General features: G+C 38.0%; 1 protein-coding gene across 1 annotated transcript in view; it reads left to right on the top strand.

The window, feature by feature from the left end:
• Positions 1 to 4866: 4866 nt before the first annotated feature.
• gfra1b (gdnf family receptor alpha 1b) overlaps positions 4867 to 22609 on the top strand; it is a 29011-nt gene continuing 11268 nt past the window's right edge. Inside the window, exons 1-3 of the mRNA XM_008436696.3 lie at positions 4867 to 5495; positions 5741 to 6049; positions 8899 to 8982. Coding sequence (XP_008434918.1) covers positions 5459 to 5495; positions 5741 to 6049; positions 8899 to 8982 — 430 coding nt within the window. The 5' untranslated portion in view covers positions 4867 to 5458. The remainder of the gene's footprint in view (positions 5496 to 5740; positions 6050 to 8898; positions 8983 to 22609) is intronic.

Genomic DNA, 22609 nt, shown 5'->3' with positions numbered 1-22609 from the left:
GTCAAGATGAGTTTTATATGACGAAATACATGAAATGAAATTCCTCAAAAGGTGGAATCACAGATTGTACAACTTGACTACAAGGAACCAACCATCAGAAACTGTTTATTAAAGAGCTGTGAACATAAAACTAAGGCAAGAATGGCGAAGCAGCATGAATGAATTGATTAATTTGTGTTTTGTCAGCAATGCAACAGGAACTCTGACATTTTATTTGTCACAACTGCTGTGCAGAATATTTTCATAACATGCAAATAGGCACTATGATCTGCAAACGCGTTTATTTCAAATGCTTCCACATTACAACCACAAGCTTTGGCGTGTTGTATTAGTTGGTCTTTTACTTTTTGCTGTAGATCAACAAAATGCTGCATAAAATTTTGAAATTGAATGAAAATGTTTGTTTTTTTTATTTTAACTAAATGCATCTGTTGCATTTGGATTCAGTTTCTCAGACTACGTAGGAACTTTAAAGAACCTACGTGTCATTTTTACTGCTGGAAAAAAAAGTATTTTTTGGGCGGTATGGCTTTATTAGTTTGGCACATCTGGTAGATGTTGTCCATTCTTCTTTGCAAAATAGTTGAAACTCAGTCCAGTTGGCTTGAGAGCATCTGTGATCAGAAATCTTTCAGTCTTGGCTGAGATTCTCAAGTGAACATACTGAAGATCCAGGCTTTGACTAGGCCTTTCAAACAGAAAAATATGATTTAATGTAAATCATTCCATCATATTTCTGACTGTATGCTTAGGACTGCTCTTCTTCTGAAAGGTCAATTTTTCCCCTGTTGTGGGTCTTCTACATCCTCAAACTGGTTTTCTTCTAGTAATACTCTTTATTTTCCTCCAGCCTTAGTTTTACACAACATAAAGCATTTTGTTTGTTAAATCAACAATACAAAGATCCTTCTTCTTCATGTTTGCATTTTCTCTGCAATAACTGGTGACTATCATCTGCTACTATTTAAAAAACGGGAAAGAAAAAGCTTTGAGTACTTTTAAAATATCAGGTTTTTTAATAAATGTTATTTAGATAATGTTATACGAGACTATGAAGAGGCATCAAGCACATCATTTATCAGTAAGGCACACCTTCCTGATACACTCCACGATTATTAGCAATTTAGATGAACAGCAGTCTGACTGGCCGGTCCATTAACAGGACATGAGCCACACGTGATTTGATTTATAGCTTCCTGTCGGAGGTGCAGAAACCGGTCCTGGGCTCAGTAATTGGTTAGTGTTGATCCTGTGATATACACATAACAATGATATTGATTATTCCCAAATAAATCTCAACCCTGGAAATGAGCCTGAGCGGAAACGGCTTCGGCGTTCTTGGGGGACACATCAAATAAATGATCCCCATAAATGGAGGGAGATGGAACGGAAAATGCTGAAGGAGAACTTTTGCAAGGTAATGAAGAAACCTCCCATGGATGAGCAAAGGACCCCAGAGGTTGAGTTTCTTCCTGTTGCTGATTCAGTATAGATTTTTCATTTGTTTAGGAATGACGTATTATAAGAAGGAAATAAGACATTAGCTTTTTCCCCCTCAGAAACCTAAGATCTAACGGCTTCTTCACCTCCAACAGGGTTTTAATTAATGCCGATTAATCTACTTTCTCCTGACAATGTTATTCTAAAGTTTCTAATCCTGAAAAGTGATTATTTGAAATGGCAGTTATCATTTAATTTAGTTTTTTCTTCCCCGAGTATTTCACAAAGCTTAGGTTACAGATTTCATTGTCATCGGTTATCAATTATAACAAATGCCGCGCTCAATACGACACATACATCCAGCACTTAATGAAGTGTTTAAAGCAATTAATTAGCTCCAGCTCTGCTGACAGATATTGGCCTATTGCTCTGATGGCTCAGTGCATTTACAGGAGTCCATCCGATAATCTGCATTATTACAGATGAGACATCATCTCGTGGATTAACAACGCAGGTGGTCGTCTGCTGGGATATTTCTATTATAAAAAATGCAGTTATGAGACTACAGGAAGGTCTTGATCTTTCTATTTGGCACAATGTCATAAATAAACAAATCAATGTCGTAAATGTCTGGCTTTTACTTAAGTCAGGAAATGGCCCCTGACTTACATCCAGAGGAAAGTAATCCGATCGGCTCGTCCAATTGATTCATTTAAACAGTCCCATAAATTTCGTCCAGCCAGCTGGACACTTTGCTGTCATGCTTTTATCAGCTCACTCAAAAGTTACTACTTAGAAGTGATGAAAAGAAAATCCACAGAATAATACGATATATACATGTTTAGAAATGCACACTTCAGAAGACATTTGAGTGTAGTGGTAGGCAAGAAGCTGATTGATGAATATTGGTATCAATAAACCATATTTCAGTGGTTAATGCTAATTTTTGCCATTTAATTTCTAGACGGTTGGTCCCAGGAATGTAATAATCTTATTTTCAGAGACATTCATATGTGGTGGTTTAAGTTTCACAGTGATGCTGTACCTTTGGATAATCATTGGGTTTTTTTCCAATGAGGCTGCAAATATAATTTCTCCTTTCTTAGACTGCAAAGTAAATTAATTATCAGCCAATTTTACAGGCCGCAGATCAATTTGGCTATTATGCAGGGTTTAAAACCCGCATACGCTGAATGTTATCGGCATAAAAGGAAGAGATTACATTAAAAAGGAGTAGAAGAGGAATTGCACAAACTGACAATAACAGTGGCATCGATATCAAGCCTTGAGGAACTCCACATGCTGAACAGGCTTTAATGGAGAAACTTCTACTCAGAAATAAGAGTCCGACGCAGAAACCTTTAGCCTAAAACACTGTGATCCAAATTCTGCACAAAACAATTTGTAGCATCGTCAGCTACTGAAAAGAATTTTAAAAAATTCAGCTGATTATCCTCAACTTTTTCTAAATTATTCTAAAAAAGACTAAAAGCAGTTATAAAGGCAAAATGGAGTCCAACCTATACTAGAAACCTATACCTAAAAAAATTGTTCACAGGAAACACTATTTATTTGCAGAACAATCCTTTTGGGTATTGACCAGCTTAAGTGTCTTACATTTTTAAATAAAAAACATCAATTTTAATCAAAGTCTCCTGAAAAAATAAAATAAAATTGCCCTTAAATTTAGCATGAAAATGGAGAAACTGCGAATCAGACCTGTGACGTAGAGGAATATTTCCTTACAGTTCACAACAGCAACCTTTCCCACCGAGGTTTTGCATGCAAATACATTTCAAACGTTTATTTTGGGCCACACCACTGGTCACCGAATGTCACAAATTGAACGTTGGTCCTTTAAAATTTGTGCCATTTGTGAGCATGAATAGAACGAGTGAGGAACATGTGTGTCGGAGGTTGGAGATTATGAGTCCCTCCACAATTTTCCGCCTCGATTTGCACCCGGCCCGTAAATAAGAATCTTGATTTCCTAATGCAGAAGAACAAACTTTAATAGAAAAAGTTCTTCCTGCAGTTATCATAATGCATTTTCAATTTTAGATACAGGCAGAATATGTTGTTGTTTTTTTTCCCCCTCTGCCCAATTTCCACTTTGAGTTATCCAGGAAAGGACTGAAATGTGTTGAAATTACTCACAAGGAATAATACTGTAACGATCAGCTATCATGTGGTCTGCAGGTTATCTCGATTCAAACTGAAAAGTATTTAACAATATTTAGAGGTAACTTAGTGAGATATTAGGAGCTTTAGAATTCAATTAATTAAGAAACTGGTCTTCTCAATAAAAAATCAACTGGTAATATGTAGTTTCTTGAAGAAATGGGAGGAAAAGGAGGTTTACCATTGGAGCAAATTTATTCATTTTTGCATATAAAACTGTCTGGCTGAGGGAAAAGAGACCAGGACTAAAGTGCCTGCTTATGGAAATGTAAAAAGGAGACTGGAATCTGCTCAGCACTGTAACTGCACTGTAATAAAAAAAAATGTAAGCCACCTGTATTATGCAGATATATATGAACGAAGACATGTCTTTTAAGAAATGCCTCATCCAGTTATTCTTAATTATTCTTAAATGCATGATTTGGTGGACTAATATGAAGGTAATTACTTTGCTATAACTGTTAAGCATGTTAACTTGAGCTTATATACTGTAGGTCAGGTGAGTTTGCTGGTCTGATAACAGATGGCTGACTTTGATAAAACACAAGATGACAAGTGCACAATTTTCCTCCAGACTTTAAGACTTTGATTCAGAGAAAATGTACTGAATTCACTTTAATCTGCTTTGAGGACCCAAGATCAATGAGCAAACACTCAGTACTTTGCACTCTTAGCCCTTGTTAGCTGATTTTCTCAGGAGTTATTCAGCAGGAGGAATGCTGAACATCCGTGTGTGTGACTCCAGCTTTAAAATATGTAAATCTTCTCAAACTGTTGAACAGATTTTCTTTCACAGTTCTCACAAATCTGACTATACATTTTGTTTGTCTACTTTTTTCCTTCCACTCAATCTTTCATTAATACACTTGGATACATCACTATAAGCACCCAGCATCTTTAGTTATGGTATTATGTGGTTTACACACCTCCAGAATGTCTATAGTAACATTTTTTTAATTAACTTTGTTATATTCCAGAGTCAGAAAAACTGAATTTTGGGTTTTTGTTGAAGCTACAAGCTTTAGCAATCAAACTGGACAGAAATAAACGTTTGAAAGATATTACTCTGTGAACTGAATCCATTTGACATTCACGTTTTGAACTGAATTAATAAAATAATCCAACATTCCTCACATACAAAATTAAGTCGATCGAGTCCTGATGTTCTTTTAAATCCGGATGCTAAAGGATTTATCACGATCAGTCCGCGGAAAGACGCATGACGTCACACACCTCATGGGTAGCACATCTCGATCCCTTCAGTTTCCCCTCAGAGTGGAGGACGGTCCGGATCAAAGAGTGTCACTACTTTGTCTCTTCACCTGCTCTGCATGGGAGGACTTTTTATCTTATTTTATTAATTTTTTTTACTTTTTCAGATGTTGGGATATAAATTAAGCGCATTGATGGACAAATCCAACTTTCTCCGAACCTTCATTAAATTCCACTAAATGCTTAGAGCAGCGACTCTTTTCGCTGTTGTGCTTTTCAGAAAGTTTGTCCTCATGCGCAACTCGCGCCTCGGCTGCTCAGAGTCAGAGCAGACGGCACAGCAGCGGAGCAGTCAGTCAGCGCTGATTCACGACTTAGGCTACTTGTTCTGAGGGCTTTGCAGGAAACAAACAAACAAACAAAAAACCTCCGACGGATTCACAAGGCGATGGTTTTATTCCAGAATCTGGATTGTCCCTGTCGGATGTAACACAATGCGTCGTCATTTCAACATACCTGAGCTGCAACCAGACGGAAAGTGGATCGATCTGACAAGTTCTTCTCACAGTTTAATTTAATTCCAGCAACAGTTGATTAGATCCTGAAAAAATATCCAAAAAGCGCAATGATTTTAACTTTTGTCTTTATTTTATCCATTTGGGGTAAGTAGTTTTTTTTTTTTTCTTTAGACTTATAACATTTCCATAAACTGCATCAGATTGATTTAACTTCATTTTCTCGCTGTAAATCCATTTTTTGTGTGTGTGTTACGACTGATCAAGTTTGTAGCGCTCACTGTCTATTTTACGCCGTCATTAATTTCCCTTTCCAAGCGCTGGCGCGCGTAAAACAGTCTAAAGGTTTCCATTTATTCACAAACCTCACTTGAGTTTCCCCCGACTCTCAGATTCGGTGGTCACCTTGAAAGGTGACGGCGGCGCAGCCTCCCGCGCAGCCCGTCTGGACTGTGTGAAGGCCAGCGAGCATTGTCTGAGGGAGTACTCCTGCAGCACCAAGTACCGGGTGATGAGGCAGTGCGTGGCGGGGAGGGAGAGCAACTTCAGCGCGGTCACCGGTCCCGAGGCGCAGGGCGAGTGCCGCAGCGCCATAGATGCCATGAAGCAGAGCTCCCTGTACAACTGCAGGTGCAGGAGAGGCATGAAGAAGGAGAAGAACTGCCTCCGGATTTTTTGGAGCATATTTCAGAGTTTACAAGGTGAGATTTAAACTGAAGGTTAGATATATACATATATGCACAAATACAATGAATAATTCAGTTCAGAGTTGGGTCTAAATCTAAATAGCAAATGAAACCAACGTTTACTGACTGTCAGACTTTGTTTGTAAAAATCTCTGTTCATTGTAGAATAATGAAGCTCAGGTTTGACTCGCCTAAATGAATTAGGTTTTGAGGAAGACGTCCTACCAGAATGGAGTGGAGGTGGCAGAAATGCTCTGACTGAGACGCTAACGGTGGTAAACACATCAGGGAAATGAGAGGGAAATGTATTCAATATTAAATTCTGCAGCATTACTTTTGGACACCAACTTGCTTTTCCGAGCTAGAAGAATGAATAGCAACATCCACCCATTTAAAATGATCAGTTTCCCTCATTTTGCTTTTTATATGTGTTAATTAGAGTAAAACGAACATTGTTCTTTTATTCCATGAACTACTGACAACATGTCTCTGAAATGCCAAGCAAAGATTTAGTGTTTATTAGCAGAAAATGACAAATGGTCAAAATATCCAAAAAGATGCAGCCCTTTCAGACCTCAGTGCAAACAAAACAAGTTCATATTCATTTAGAGACAATAATATTAATGTTTTAACTCAGGAAGAGTTCAGAAATCATTATTTGGTGGAATAGCCAGGAGGTTTTCACTGGGGTCCAGTGCAGTGGGCTCTTCACTTTGTTTTTCCAGAGCTGTACGTTGGAAATGTAAATAAACTGACACCTTTCAGTCCATTCTGGCAGCTTATAAAATACTTAAATCTGAGGGCAGGAACGACTCCACCAGTGTCCAACACCAACCTTGACAAGAAGGACATATTCATGTGTCATGGTTGCGATTTCATCAGCTGCCAGAATCATACTGAGACACTGGAAATGACCCACACAGTACCCCGCAAGAGTGGAAATGTAATGACTTGAGAGCGCGTCATATGAAGTCATGCTTGCCTTCATAAGCTGGAGTGGCCTCAGGATGTTGGGTTATCTTACAGTTAGACAGTTTTATTATCATTACCCTAAATGTATCGCTCCAGAAACAACTGCAACAGTCTGACCTTAGTATGTCTTTTGTGTGCTGTACTATTCAAGCTGCTTCCTTTTTTTAAGTTTTATTTGTTTTTATAACAACAAAAGACAAACTTAAAGAAGAACTTCAATTTAAATATGTAAATATGACAGCAGCTTCAATAGCTTTTTTTGTTTTCTCAGGAATTTGCTTGAAATATTTGTTGTAAACATATACAAAACTTTATGCGTTGGTAACACAGTGCAATCAGGTCCTTTTTTTGATTAAGCTAAATAATTATTGGGGTCATTTTTTTTTATTACGTATGAGGTCAAAGCATGAACCCTGCTCTATATGAGGAGCATACACTTTGCAAGTAAAGGTTGAGGTATGTTGGGTGTTGGAACATAGGGAAACAAGGTCATTTTTTCTCTTTGCCTGTAATTTTATGGCATTATTTTAAAAATAAAGTCAAACTGTTCCTCGTTCAGCTCGTTTCAAGTTGATATTTTGTATTTCAAAAAGTAACGAGTGACTCAAATTGCAGCAACACACATCTGCATTTTCAGCTTTTGAATTCAGAGTCAGCTTTTTCATATTTTCTCATACGCATTATATCAAAGTAGCATAAGCTTCACACATACTGACATGTAATGATGCATGAGGTTATACTGTTGTGTAGAGGTCGGACCAAACATCTACACAAGCTGGATTTTGATGTGTGAATTGTGTTAATGTACATTTTTAATGCTCAATCTAAAGTTGAGGACTAAGAAAAGCTGTGCAAGCAAGTCAATGACTGTAACATTCTGTAATGCGAAAAAAAATTACAAAATTTAAAGATCATACCTACATAAGAGAGTCAGTTTTCTATTAATACTTTATTATATTATTTTATTTGAAGTACAATCTCCTCCCAGACTCTGTTAATAACATTCAGAGAGTTAAATTCTGGTCTCATCTGACCAAACGTCACTGACATGTTCCATTTATTTCTGTAAATAATTTGCAGGAAACTATTAAGCAGTTAGTGTGCATAGAAGCTTTTGCAGCTGTGTGCATTTCTTCATGAAGTACACATCTCCAAAAGCTCTACATGTGGGCCTTGTGTCTTGGAGAAATATTTCGATTATAATGCTTTTGAATCCTTTGACAAATTTCCAGCAATAAACATCTGGTCAAGGCTAGTTCATGGTGAAATGAAAATATGTCTGTAGCCAGTGCCATCGCTGTATTTTGCAGCAATACGGTCGTGAAGCTCTATAGAGAACTCTTGACTTTTAACCATCATGAGTTGCTTCTTATGCAATAATAAACTTAATAGGAGGAAGCAGAACTATGTTCTACAGATTTCAGGTAATTTCATACATTTTTGTTGCCTCTTCTCTTCATGTTCCTAATATTTATTCCCTGTGATATTCCATTCATTACACATAATTACATTTCTGGAATCATTTGTTTTGTCTTATTTGGGTTTTTACCAATGCCTGGTGTGATTTTTATGCAAACAGCAAAAAAAAAAACCTTTGAAGTGTTCAATAGTTGTCAGTCCCTCCATATATTAAGCAAAATACTGCTTCACTGATACGTGGACGATAAAATTAACAGAATCGTGCTTCATTTTGGTTGCATACGAAATGATAAGTTACTTGTCAAAACCGTAGGGAATCCACTTTCATTTCCAAAGACACCGACGTCCCCACAGGATGAAAGTAATGACAAGGCCCCATTATGCCATTAAGACAAACACACTCTGTCTCTCTGTCTCACACACACACATGCAATTTTAAGCACACAGTGTTAACAATCTGTTTCGTTCTGCAGGTAACGATTTACTGGAATACTCTCCATATGAACCAGTCAATAGCCGGCTCTCAGACATCTTCCGCTTGGCTCCCATCATAGCTGGTAAGAGGTTGTTTTTTTTTTTTTTAACCTCCTAAAGGTCTCAGTTTGTGCAGAGTTAAGTCACTGTTTATATCCCTGGTATTTCTCAGTTGCACTCTGTATAAGACACCACATCACTGCAGCACATCCGTCACCGTTTCTGACAACCGCTCTTTTTTCTATCGCCGTCTAGTTTTCAGGCTGTAGCTTTCAATGCCCATTATCCATCACAAAAGCTTTTATCTGCCACTGTGACCCATGGTACACAAAGCAGAATAATTTAGTATATTTGAGTTCCTGCCCTCGAAGCGATGATGAGAGGCCTGCGTGTTTTTCTGCTGTCATGGCGCTAATGCTGAACACCGCATTTATCTGCTAGTTGTGAAATAATCATCCTTTTAGAGCTGAGTCCGATGCGTCTGAGTTCCAGGAACCTGTTAGAGCTGAATCCCTGGATTAAAAAAAAAAGAAGAAAAAAAAAAAGGCTTGTTTGCTTTTGTGAAAATATAAATGTCATACATGTCCACAGCCATCAACGGTGGACTTGTGAGCATACACTTAGGCAAGCCCATATTTAGTTTCGCAGAGGAGCAATTAGCCATCTGTCTGCATTCAGTTGCAATGATAGAGGAAGAGCTTTGTGACATGTGCAGAACCCTTTGGCACTTCACAGCGTTGGGCTTTCTGGCTGGAGGAATGCATCTGCTGAACTGGCCAGCCACTATTTCGGTGGAAAAAACATTTGGCTTTTTTTTTTCTCTTGTTTTTTTTGTTGTTTCTTGTGCTCTGCCTCCTGCTGTTTCTGGCTCTCGCTGTGGCAGAACCAACTTGCCATATTAGAGTCACTCTGCTCAGCATACAATGACTGAGTGTCTTAATGTGTTTCAAACACAGAGTGGAGAAAACATTATTAAGATCCACATTACTCTCCTGGAAAAATGCTGAAATGATGAGGAGGTCTGGTGCCTGCCAAAAGAAATATTCCTTTGAACGTTATATATTTTTCACGTTACGTCCACAAACATTAATGTATTTTTTTAATAGGTTTTTGGTGTCATAGAAAAACAACTTAAGACATAGTTGTAAAATGGAAGAAAATGTGCAATTATAGAGGCAAGTCTTTTGGATTACGTCTACTAGCTTTTCAAATTCTGAAACTGACATTTCTGCTCATTTTTTACCTGCCAGAGTCATCTACAGCAGAAGGAGGGACCGGGTCGGGTGGCATGCTTTTTTGTCTGTCGGCCATATTGGATTTAACCAAAATAATTTCTTGCATTTGCAGCTGATGGCCAGTAGTTGATAGTGTATTTTATGATGCATTAGTGTCCAGTTCAGTGGTCTGTGTGCATTTATAATGTAAAAATCCACCAGAAGCACAAGAAAATGGCTTTTAGACAGCTGTCCACTGCAGTGACCACTATGCATGAAAGGGTTAAGAGGGGTTGTCCAGGCAGATTTTATTTTATTTTCCACAACATATTCTATTTTGCATGTAGGTGAAAAAAGTTAGACTTGTGTCTCATCTGACCAGACAGACAGAGCAGCTGCTTTCACACGTTTCAGATCGTTCTTTCAACATCTTGGCTTTCTCTTTCTCTGATTAATGTTCTACTTGCTTGGCCTGCCAATGTACCTAAACGACCAGGTTTTGGCTCTAACAATCAAAGCAATGCAATATTTTTCTCCTGCTTTACAATCACGCAGTACTTTGTGACGGTTTGACATATAAAATTGCAATAAAATATGTTGACGCTTTTGTTTTAAAAACATAAAACGGGAAAAAAAATTCAAGGCTATGTAAATGCTGAAATCAGAAAGATGAAAATATTGTTAAAACTGTTCAAGGTTTACAGAAAATATGACCAAGAGACATCAATAATCTATATTAATGTAACACTTTCACTACACAGTTTTCACTGCACCATTATATGCCTGAAGTAGCTTAGATGAGGCATCTGGCTGCATAAAACTGGAATTATTCCACTGAAGAAATGAGAAATGCTGAAATCCTGATCAAGAGATCATTTGGAAACTTGATACACGACTAATGTGCTATTCCATCAAAGTCAGTGACTGAGAATATGTAAGTCTGACAGGGTAACTTATCAGCATTATTATGTGTCATCACAGAAAAAAATCACATGTATTACCTATATTATATGAGCATTATAAGCTATGACGTTACGTAGCTGAAGATGAGCAGCAATTTTAACTTGTAGCTGTGTAAACAGCCACAGCGGCCTGAGAAAGAAAAAAAAAACATAATTCACCTAATGGGTTAGATATCACAAGTCCATTAACCGTAAGTGACCTCATTCCTGCCTGAAACGAAGCCAAGCATAAAATAATGCACATATGACTCAAGATAGAGCTGAGTTATTGACTTGATGGTTGTCGTTAAGCATCCTTCAGTAAAACAAAGGCTCTAGGTGCTTCGACTATTACTCCTTGCTCCGTTTCTCCAAAATTAGTTGAAAAGAAAGTACTGTGTCGCACACTTAAATCAACAATTAGGTATGAACAATTAAGCATTACATTATACTATTCATGTTGTTTTCAAAAAGTGAAATCCCCATTAAAAGGCAGAATCTGTATATGTAATTAAGGTTCCTTTCTAACAACTAATTTTCTTTTTTTTTAATCCCGATTTTCACAAACTTGACATTTTTTCTGACCCCAAACACTCTTGCAATGGACATGGTTAAAACTTTACTTGTCTTTATTAATTATATTGGGAAACAGAAGTTAGATATTATTTACCAAAAAAACATAGGATTGGCATTGAGGAATGTATATTTGCTGTTCATGAATGCAGGTTTTATCTTAAGATGCTACAACACATATATTAGCATTAGCATGTAGCTTGCTATATCCAAACTACAGTTCTAATGGTTGACTCTAGTTTAGTTAACAAGTCATATATGGAAATTTTGAGAAAATAAATATTTCTAAACACCTCAATTTGTCTTTTTTGTGAGGGAAAAGTGCAGTAGTTTTCTTTTAGCCTGCTGAGAGGTAGACACAGCAACAGGTAGGGGAGGGGCTGTTCTGCTTTAAAAACATGGTTGTTTTCTGAGTTTAATCTCATTAAGGAATGGTCTAACAGAAAATGGTTGTAGTTTCAAAACAATTATATAAGACACTGGTAAGCCAAGATGCCAGGAAGTGACCAATTATTTCAATTGTAATATTAACCTACGACTAAATGAAAGTATTACTGTAGTTATACATAAAAATATATATTAAAAGTAAAAGCAATCTTCTAGAAGTGTAAAATTTGAATTTGTGGGGGTTTTTTCCCCTACTTTGGGTGTCGTGTAATCATCACATTAATAATTCAGACCAGCAGGCTTGAAACCCAAACCACTAACTACAAGCATGGTTTCCAGGAACAGATGAAATGAAATGCTGTATCTTTTAAAAAATCAATAAACACAATCAATCTGTAAAGCTGCCCTTCAGTCACGTAATACAATACATGAACCGACGGACGGTTGTGGTTGAAGTTTCTACTAAAAGATGTCACATGTGCACAACTGAAACCTGCCTTGGTGGGAAATTCACATGTTTTTACTGTCACTGTTAAGTGTTTCAGATCATCAAACTAAATTTAAAATCAGGCTCTTTAAATTATGAGACAACTGTGATAGACCACATTTCGTTGTTTATCTTCATTATCCAGATCTAAACCTCTTTACAGCCAGACAAGTAGATAATGAAATCACCTAAACAGAACCTGTCTGACAGCATGAAGCAGGTAAAAAGAAAATCTATTAAAATAAGGCAATTCATCATACCCCAATCGAAAGAAAATCAAGAATGGTTGATAGAAAAAGGTAATGCATGTATCATACAGGAAAGAATTAAAAAAAGGGGGTGAACAACAATGAGATCCATTAAAGAAAGAAACATGGAACATAGAAGTAGTAAACCTTCTTAGTACGCTCACATTTTTTCCTAACTTATCCAGGAAGTTACAAAAGAAGCCATTAACCCTTTCATGCATAGTGGTCACTGCAGTGGACAGCTGTCTAAAAGCCACTTTCTTGTGCTTCTTTTGGATTTTTATGTTATAAATGCACACAGACCACTGAAGTGGACACTAATGCGTCATAAAATACACTATCAACTACTGGCCATCAGCTGCAAATGCAAGAAATAATTTTTTGTTAAATCCAATATGGCCGACAGACAAAAAGCATGCCAACCGATCCGGTCCCTCCTTCTGCTGTAGACGACTCTGGCAGGTAAAAAAAAATAGATAACCTCTAAAGAACAATACTACTGATGTATTTTTCAAATAACAACTTTGTATTTTTAAAGGAAATTACAATTGATCACCTAAAAAGAATATTATACTTTTTTTTTTACAAATTTTTTTTCCTACCTTTTTTTTTAATGCCTTAAGAAAATTTAAAAAATGGAAAAAAATTCTGACACAAAGGATCATAATTCATGCATGAAAGGGTTAAAAACACATTTCTAACCTCAGTGAAGCTCAGTGTTCTTGATTCAACTCTAAAAGAAAACAAAATGGTGCACAACATTTTGGAAACCAACATCACCTACAGTCAAACATGGAGGTCTCACTCTGCTTTGCTTTTTATCTGAAGCAGACCGGCTGCTTCATCTTTGAATGATTCAAAAAATCTAAATGAAAGTCTCGGAATGGCCTAGTCAAAACCCGGGTATAAATCCAACTCAGATGCTGTGGCATGACTCCCAAGATAACAATCATTCTCAGAAGCCCTCCAGTGTGGATGGATAAAAATAATCTTATAACATATGGCTTGTTGTTTTTCACCTTAATAAATAAAATCATCATTGGAAAACAGGGTTTTGATTCTTACATGATGCTAAAATGAGCTAACTTAAGTGGATTTAAACTTGTTATATTACATTTTTCATAGACATGAGAGCAAATTATGTATTTCTTCACTCATTTGTTACATTTAAATGGATTACCTTTTTAAATCCAATTTCAATAGAGACAAAAATGCAGTTTTCTCCTTGAGGAAATCACAGATTTTGACCCAATCATGAACTACGGTGCTTAGTTCATATTTCATCAGTAGTCTGAGTTACAGAGCAATAAATTAAGCTCGGCTTGATTATCTTTCCAGCAAGCATCTCTAAAATAACCTGGATTTTTCTAGTTTTATCTCCCAAACACATTTATCTTCCAAAGCATGAGATTTTTATGCTGGTCCAATGTGCATACGAACACAAGTAGAACATTAGTTTAGTATTTTACGGATCATTTTCCTGATTCGTACCTCTTTTCTCACTTCAATATTAGGAAAAGTTAAATGAGCCTCAGAGGTAGAAAACAACTGGTGTGCACGCTCTGATGTTTTAACACCAGAGCTGAAATTTCAAACACTGGAGGACATCGTGCTGCTTGTATGAAGCCAATGTTTTCACCTGCCAAATACTCCAGAGGATTCAGCTCAAATTGTGCTCTGCAATCCAAAAACGTATTAGAACGCAGAATTTGCTTTTCCAAGAGCTCACCATGAGCTAACGCGCAAAACTGAGTTAATTTAAGCAAAACTGACTACTTAAAATAAGTCACGCCAAGAACATTATTTAGCAAATGCAATTTTTAACATCAACTTCAGCTTGCACACACACACACTCGCACATTTGCATACTGGCTCACTGACTTTCAGTCCGACATAAATAAATGGTGCTGGAAGACGAAGGCTCAGTTAAATGGCTTGAAAAACAGAAATTCCTCACCAAGATGAATGTACCTGATGGCCGAGCCATGACAGGCTGAGTACGGCAAGCCAAGTGGGTATGCACTCATTGGAAATGCAGTTATTGGCTAACCAGGGCTTAGAAACGCAAAACCAAAGTGCTGTTGGCTGTAAGGAACGCACAATAATATTTTTGGCAAGCATACACATATTTATGTGGGGAAAATCTTAATCAGTTCCTCATATTTGTTCCATCTTATTTGCCAAATTGCCCAGTCAGATTAAAGTCTTGCAGCAAATGGACACAGGACCATTATAACACACATGTAAGCTTTGATCTGAGCCACTCCGTTGTAGGTCTAGCTTTATGTTTACTGCTCCTGTCACTTGGGGATGTAAATCCCTACCCAAGTCTCAAGTCATTCGCAGCATCCAACCGTTTTTCTTTCAGAACTTCCCTGCGTTTAACTCCATTCATTTTCCCATTAAATCTGACCAGCTTTACTGGTGCTGCTGTCCCCAAAGCTGTTCACAAAGCGGTTTACATGTATCCAAAAATGTTCAATTTTGATTTTATCTGACCAGATCCCTTTCTTCCAAATGGAAAAAAAAATTACAGCACACATTTTGCATTTTCTATCCATATCACACAACACAGTTTCACACAGTAACTCATTTACAAATGTATGGATTAATAGCTTAGAGTCATGTATCCTGCTCAAGGACACTTCAAAGGAAGGGTGGGGGTGGAATCAAATTCACGGCCTTCTGTTTGTCTGACAACTGCTCTTCCCACTGAGCTACACGTTTGCCGTGTCCCCCTACATGGCTTGTGGCCAAATGTAAACAAGATATCTTGTGGTTTTGGATATCCTTCCACAAGTTTCGCACAATAGTTTGTTGAGATTTCCGCCCATTTTGCCAGACAGAGTCAGACTTGCAGCCCGCATGTTTAGCCCTGCCCCCACGTTCCTATCAGACACATTAAGACTTGGTGAGGACCACTCCAAAAACATAAACCTCGTTCTGCTTAAGCCGCTTTATAGCAGAATTGGTGGCCTGCTTATCCAAAGCTAAATGTCTTGAGATGTTACTTCAATAATATTTGCACTTGGTGTTCTTTTCTCATGACGTCATCTATTTTGAGAAGAGCACCAGTTTCTTGAAGAGAAAAATAAGATGTTGCTACCTGTGTATTTCACGGTTGGCATGGAAAAAATGGCTTTTTCTTACTTACTTTTGGAGACATGGCTTCTTCCAAGTCATGGTGCAGGTCTTATTTCAGTGGAGCTTATTTATCAGCTTCCAATCGCATCTTCACGAGGTCTTTTGTTTTTTTTTGGTGAATGCCTCCCTACTTTCCCACCCTCATCTATGGTCATGAGCTTTGGGTCATGACCAAAAGAACAAGATCACGGATACAAGCGTCTGAAATGGGTTTTCTCCATAGGGTGGCTGGGCTCTCCCTTACAGAGAGAAGCTCGGTCATCCAGGAGGGACTCAGAGTAGAGCCGCTGCTCCTCCACGTCGAGAGGAGCCAGTTGAGGCTCGAGCATCTGGTCAGGATGCCTCCTGGACGCCTCCCTGGTGAGGTGTTCCGGGCACGTCCCACCGGGACTATGTCTCTCGGCTGGCCTGGGAACGCCTTGGGATTCCCCCGGAGGAGCTGGAAGAAGTGGCTGGGGAGAGGGAAGTCTGGGCCTCCCTTCTGAAGCTGCTGCCCCCGCGACCCGACCCCGGATAAGCGGCAGAAAATGGATGGATGGATGGATGGATGGATGGATGGATGGATGGATGGATGGATGGATGGATGGATGGATGGATGGATGGATGGATGGATGGATGGATGGATGGATGGATGGATGGATGGATGGATGGATGGATGGATGGATGGATGGATGGATGGATGGATGGATGGGCCTCCCTTTCATCCAAATGTTGTGATATAATCTATTAGCATAAAGCCATAGCATCATCATCTGTGTCTAAAGTTATGGTCATCTTAGTGTGAAGCAAATCGAACATTTTCCAATATCCCTAAGCAGCCTAAAGAAAAATGGTTTATTCTGATTAGATATGAGCCAAAAAAAATTGAAAAATTGTCAGAGCAAAAATTTAAAAAAAGTCCTGTGTCTCTTTATACACCATTCTTGTATTTTAACAGCCATATTTTTGAATATTGGAAACAAATGTTGAATTTGAAAAATCCAAACTTCTAGGTGTTACATTTAAAAGCATCTGCATTAATATGTTTCTGTGAAAGGAAACCCCAACCCTTTTGAAAAATGACAACTGTGTCATCTTCAGGGGGAAACGTGAACTCACATATACAGAAATGTGATTTTTCTTTTCTTCTTTTCTCAAAATAATTGAACAATTTGAAGATACAAAACCTAAATTGTAACTAGAAGAAGAAAAAGAAATGGATCTACAAGTAAACATCTGAATTCCTAAATGACATATTTTATAAGTGCGTCAGAAAGTTGCACGTCTCAGTGAAAAAGTTTGGCTTGCTCACCCATATGCTGCAGTGACGATGCGCCATATGTCCGTTCAAGCTTACAGTACAGCACATCATCATGATTAGTGAGCCAAACCTGAAGCAGACGCTGTTATCCCACAATGTGGAGTTTCCACCAAGGTAACAAAATATCTGCTTGGCTTGAAAAGCAAGTGATTTATTCTCTATAGGTGATTAAATGTTCTACAAAAGGGGAACATTTGGGAAACTTTCGCGGACTTCCACTATTGCTGACAATATTGCTGCGTCTGTTGGGTGCTTCATCCTAGCAAGTAATTTCTGCAAAAACACTATATCATTCCAGAATAAATGACTGGCACAAAGATTAAGGAGCAGCGGTTGCAGCAGGAGCTAAGAGGGATCTCACTAATTTCATGGGTGTACGTAATAAATGGGTCTTGAGTCTGATCATAAATATTAAGACTCTGTTGGGGATTTATACATGCTAGCCGGAGATTCGACAGAAAGGAGGGCAGCATGAGGGAAAGGCTCTGAGCTCTGGGTCTCTTTTTCCCGAATTGTGAAGGAACAATAAGTTTATGGATGCAAAGGTTTAAAAGATTAACTTCACTCCTCATTCCCAGAGTAACATATTGGATAATGATACGGCCTGAACTTTACATGTGAAAGGATTGACTATTTTAATGAGGAATCTTCATTTTTTCATGACCGGTTCTTGTCAGTGTAGTAGCTGGGCAGGTCGCCAGTCTACGATTTATTAAACTTTGCTACATGCAGACATGATTAATTCAAATAATCATGATAGAGGCATGTTGGTAGGGAGCTGGGCATCAGCTTGAATCATAGTATCCTTTTATGGTTCTTGTTACTGTGGGATTATTAGTCATAGTAAGAGCTTTAGGGATTATCTTGCGGGTCACTCACACTCTTGAGCTTCTTGGACAATGTCAGGCCTAAATCTTATAAAAAGACAAGAGCTGCATTTTCCTAATGCTCTTATTACACAGTGAAAGATAAGGAGGAGCTTGAGAATGTTCTTGTCAGACTATCCGCAGTTGTCAGTTTGAAACTAAACCCCACACTGGTAGCATCATGTAGTTGTTCTTTTTCAAGTGGTCTTTGATTTAAAAACAATAACAAAGAACCAGACTGATTTCTATATCACCACGTGTTCAGTTTACTTAGAAAAAAACCTTGATGAAACTCACAAAACACTGTTTGTGCTGAAAAGAGCTCAAAATTCAGAATATTGGAAAAAAAATAGTAGAAACTGAAAAGTAAAAAGTAAACATGGCAAAGCAAGACAAATTATTCAGTGGAATAACTTTTGTTCATTTGTTGATATGCATTTTTACAGAAAACCTTTGAATTCTCCTGTAATTTGTCAACTTAAAGGCTCAGCTTCTTTCACAGACGTCTGAAAAATTGAGATCTGGAGACTAAAAACTTAATTTGTATCTTTTTTAGCTACTACTTTCTGACTATAGTTGGATGTCTTGAGTCACTGTCATGCTAAAGGATCCATCTGCAACACATTATTTATTTTCTAGCTAAAGGAAGATGCTTTTTGTGAAAATACATTATTCGATGTATGGCTTTCATCGACTAATAGAATAGGCATGGCTGCAAAGCATAACGCTTCCACCTCCGTGCTTCACTGTGGAAATGTTATTCTTGGGTCGCACTCACCATTTATCTTCCTCTAAACATGGCTGACGTGATTCCAAAGAGTTCAATGTTGGTCTGATCAGGCCACAGCACCTTCTCTGAAGCTTTGACTTATTTAGAGCCAAACTTTCACTGTCTGTACTTGTGCCTTCAACATCAGGAGGCTTCAAGATTTCAGGAAATGACATCACAGTGCAACAACAACAGTGTTCTTGGTGAGCGAGCTCTCAGCTACCTCCAGATTTTCAATAATCTCCTTAGGTTTCTCTTAGGTTGGCCAATTCCTCAACTTTCTCATGATCATCCTCACAATCTTCCATGGGGCTCCAGACAGTTTTCACATCTCTGACAGTTTCCTTCTTCTCACCAGCCTGATGGTCCAGGTTATAACAGATTTATTATTTGGTCTGTAACATCTTCTGACAGCACTCTGATCTTGTTGCTGGATTGGAAGAAATGAATCCTGTAGGCAGGTGTGCTCCATATAAATAATGCATTAAGTCAGGGGTGTGTGATCTGTGTTGCAAAATTGATTTAAACTTTTATTTAATAGGTTTTTTTTTTTTTGGTTGAAATTCTGTCTCCATATTAAAATGAAGCTACCATCTAAATTAGAGACTGTTCATTTTGTTATAAGTGAGAACACTCAGCAGGAGGACGAAATAATTATGTTCCCCACTGTAAAAGACAAATGCCAGCTCCAACTCCTCACTTTGTTAGAAAGCATTTTAAAAACTGCAGTTTGGATAACTATAATTTCACATGTTGCCCTCGGTGCATTACTGAAATTAATTCCCGCTCCAGGACACCGTGATTAACAACGTTTTGGAACCATATTCAACGCCGCCTGACTGACATCATTGGAAAGATCTCTTGTATCAGCCTATTGAGAGTTGCTTATAGGGTCAGATTTCTGTTATGTCTGCTGTAGTGGCCTTGCTCAAGGGCAGCAACCTAAGAAGAGTGGCATGGATTTGGTTTTCATTGCCAGATTTTATTTTATTTTTTTTTTTGCATCTATCATCATAACGTGCTACAGAGGCACCTGCAAGTGACTTCTCATTCGTCGTGTATGATTGAAACTCTGGGATTTCACAAATATTAAGAGTCTAATAAGCTAGATGACTTTATCAGATGCTTTCTGATAAAGTCAGACTCAGCTATCCATACAAATCAGAACAAGTAACAACTTTAAAGCAGCCTTTTCATAAAACTGAACTTGAAATACAGACAGAAAACAAGTGAAGCACCTCAGAAGTATTCACCTATTATTTTCATTTCCCTTCATATTTTGTGACATTACAACCACATATGATTTAATTTTTTTATTCATTTTTTACAAATAACTGTGGTGTGCATTTGTTTGTTCAGTGCTTGGATAACTAAAGTGAATCTGGTTCGATTTCTTCAGACGTGAACTAATTAAAGTCAGAGTTGCTCTGATCAGATAGAATTAAAATGGAGCTCGGTTTGCTGTTAGTGTTAAACACTAGAGTTGATTTCTGCCTATTCAAAGTTTAAACTTCATTCCATGTTTTTTTTTTTTTTTTTTGCAGAAAATCCTCTTATTTGAGGATTTTTTAGTAGTTTATCTGATATTCAACAGAAATGTCAGCTTGGCAAGATGAAAATCCTAGAATGTCGTGCTATTGGCTGGAGCGCCATTCATTTCCCTTGGTGCTGATTGGCTGTACCCCCGAAGGCAAAGATAAGCAAAGCTGTGGATGTTAGTTTGTATATTACACGGTGTGTTTTAATGCATATTAAGGTACATTTTGGTGTCTGAACTATTAAAATACATAGTTATATGCATTTTTATATTATATTTTATAGGGCACCTCAAGTATTTGTGGATTTCAGCCATTCAAAGGCAGCTGTGGTCTCTAACCGGGTTCTATTATTTATATAGTGAAAATCTTTACACACTATCCCCACGGTGAACGTGGCAGCATCATGCTTTGCAGATGATTTCCTTCAACAGGGAAAGAGACTGTTTAGAGTTAATAAGAAGATGGATGGGGCACAAAACGAGGCAATACTGGAGGAAAACGTCCAGGACAGTGGTTCTTAACCTGGGTTCAATGAGTCGGTCTCAGGGGTTCGGCGGAGCCTCTGCCGGAGGTAAAGACACACTTGTGTAAAGTCGTGATGACGCCCCGCTTTGCCATCACTTGCCGCAGAGGATCACGTTACATTGCTGAGCCAATCAGAGCTGCGGATGAGCCCTGATTGAAGGACCTCCACTCTTTTTACCAAAATCTATAGTCTAAATCTGCTCCTTAGTCGCATCTTTTCGGGGTTGGTACTGCCTCTAGTGGCGTGGAGGTGGTAACACAGCTAATATAATTACATTACTAAATCAGAATACCGCAAAGTATTTTGTGTGTCGGCGGGGAAGGGGGGGCGGAGACTGGTCCAGGAGGACAAAACTCTCAACATCCGGCCAGATCAAAGCAAAGCTGAACGACTGAACACTGAATATTTTTTCTCCATGAATGGATGAAAAATGTGGAAAAGTTCAAAAAAGCATGAAATCTTATGCAAGGCACTTCATGACATTAAGATGACCTTTTTAAATGCAAAAATGCCCCAAAAGAAAATGTTTCTGTTCTCTGCTCTGGTGCAATGTCTCCATACAAACCCACACTGTGACCTAAACCTTCTCCTGCGCTCTGCTCTCTCTGTTTGCAGTTTGTCTACATGTACAGACAAATGCCCTTTCATAATACCTTTTTGTAAAAAAAAAAAAGTTTGTATTTAATTCAACAGCAGTGTGCATTTTGCCTCGGGGTCACCTTAATTGGGGTAAAGCTGTCACACCTTTGCCCTGAGAGACACAAACAAGAACTCCAGGATCACAGCCCAGATCTCTGAGAACTCGTCACATATAAGTAATGGATTCTGTAATATATGATTAACCTCAAGGTTCAAGAATGTATTCAGATTTAATCATAGCTCATTCTGTGGTGCATTGAAGAGTTCAGTGCGCTTCAATTCCACCTCAAAAAGCAAAATTACAGAGCTCATTCTTCCATGTCGAGGCCGAGGATAGAGTTTGTTCTACTGTGCAGGAGTCAGTGGAGCAGAAAGGGTTTTAACTACAATAAATGAGAAATAATAGGAAGCGAGAGGCATTATGTTGACCACACAATGCTCTTTTTATGAGATGAGCGTAAAGGCATATCAGAATGGAAGCAAGTTTGAGTGAGCTTATTTCCATATGAGTTTGTAATATGTAAATGGGATAAGAAGAACAAAATTACACCATAAAAATGTTTAAATGGCTTATTTTGAAGTTGTGTTTGTGGATATTCAAGGCTTAAGGAACACTATAAAGACCAGAAGCTTAATGGAAACCTGATTTTTTTTACATTTCAAAAGTAATTTTGTTGTGTTTGGGATCATTGTCCTGTTGGATTACTCAGATTTGTGAGTTTAGGTAAAACAGATTTAGTCCTCCTACTTCATTATTCCATCCATCCACCTTGATCCTGTCACCACCGTCCTTCACCGTTGGTTCTGTGTTTCTGTTGTTCTTAAACGACCTTAACATTTTTCTTTTGTCTGAACGTCAACATCCACACAATTAAAATTTTGCGCAATAGATTCAAAAACCAAACGAGGGCCAAAAAAATAACCCAAAGAACTTTACATGAAACGTACAAATTTTGCCAGGAAGTCGAGTGAAATATCAAAATGATGCCTAAAGCTCAATGAAAGGTTGTAGATGTTGAAGTGCAACATTTAGTCAGTGCATTTTTGAGCCTGTCGGTAAAATGTCGGCCAACAATGA

The sequence above is a fragment of the Poecilia reticulata genome, chromosome 19 (assembly GCF_904066995.2).
Source record: "Poecilia reticulata chromosome 19, P_reticulata-male-v2, whole genome shotgun sequence".
Taxonomy (NCBI): domain Eukaryota; kingdom Metazoa; phylum Chordata; class Actinopteri; order Cyprinodontiformes; family Poeciliidae; genus Poecilia; species Poecilia reticulata.
The sequence above is the reverse complement of the archived record's forward strand: the minus strand, read 5'-3'. Positions and strand labels throughout refer to the sequence as shown.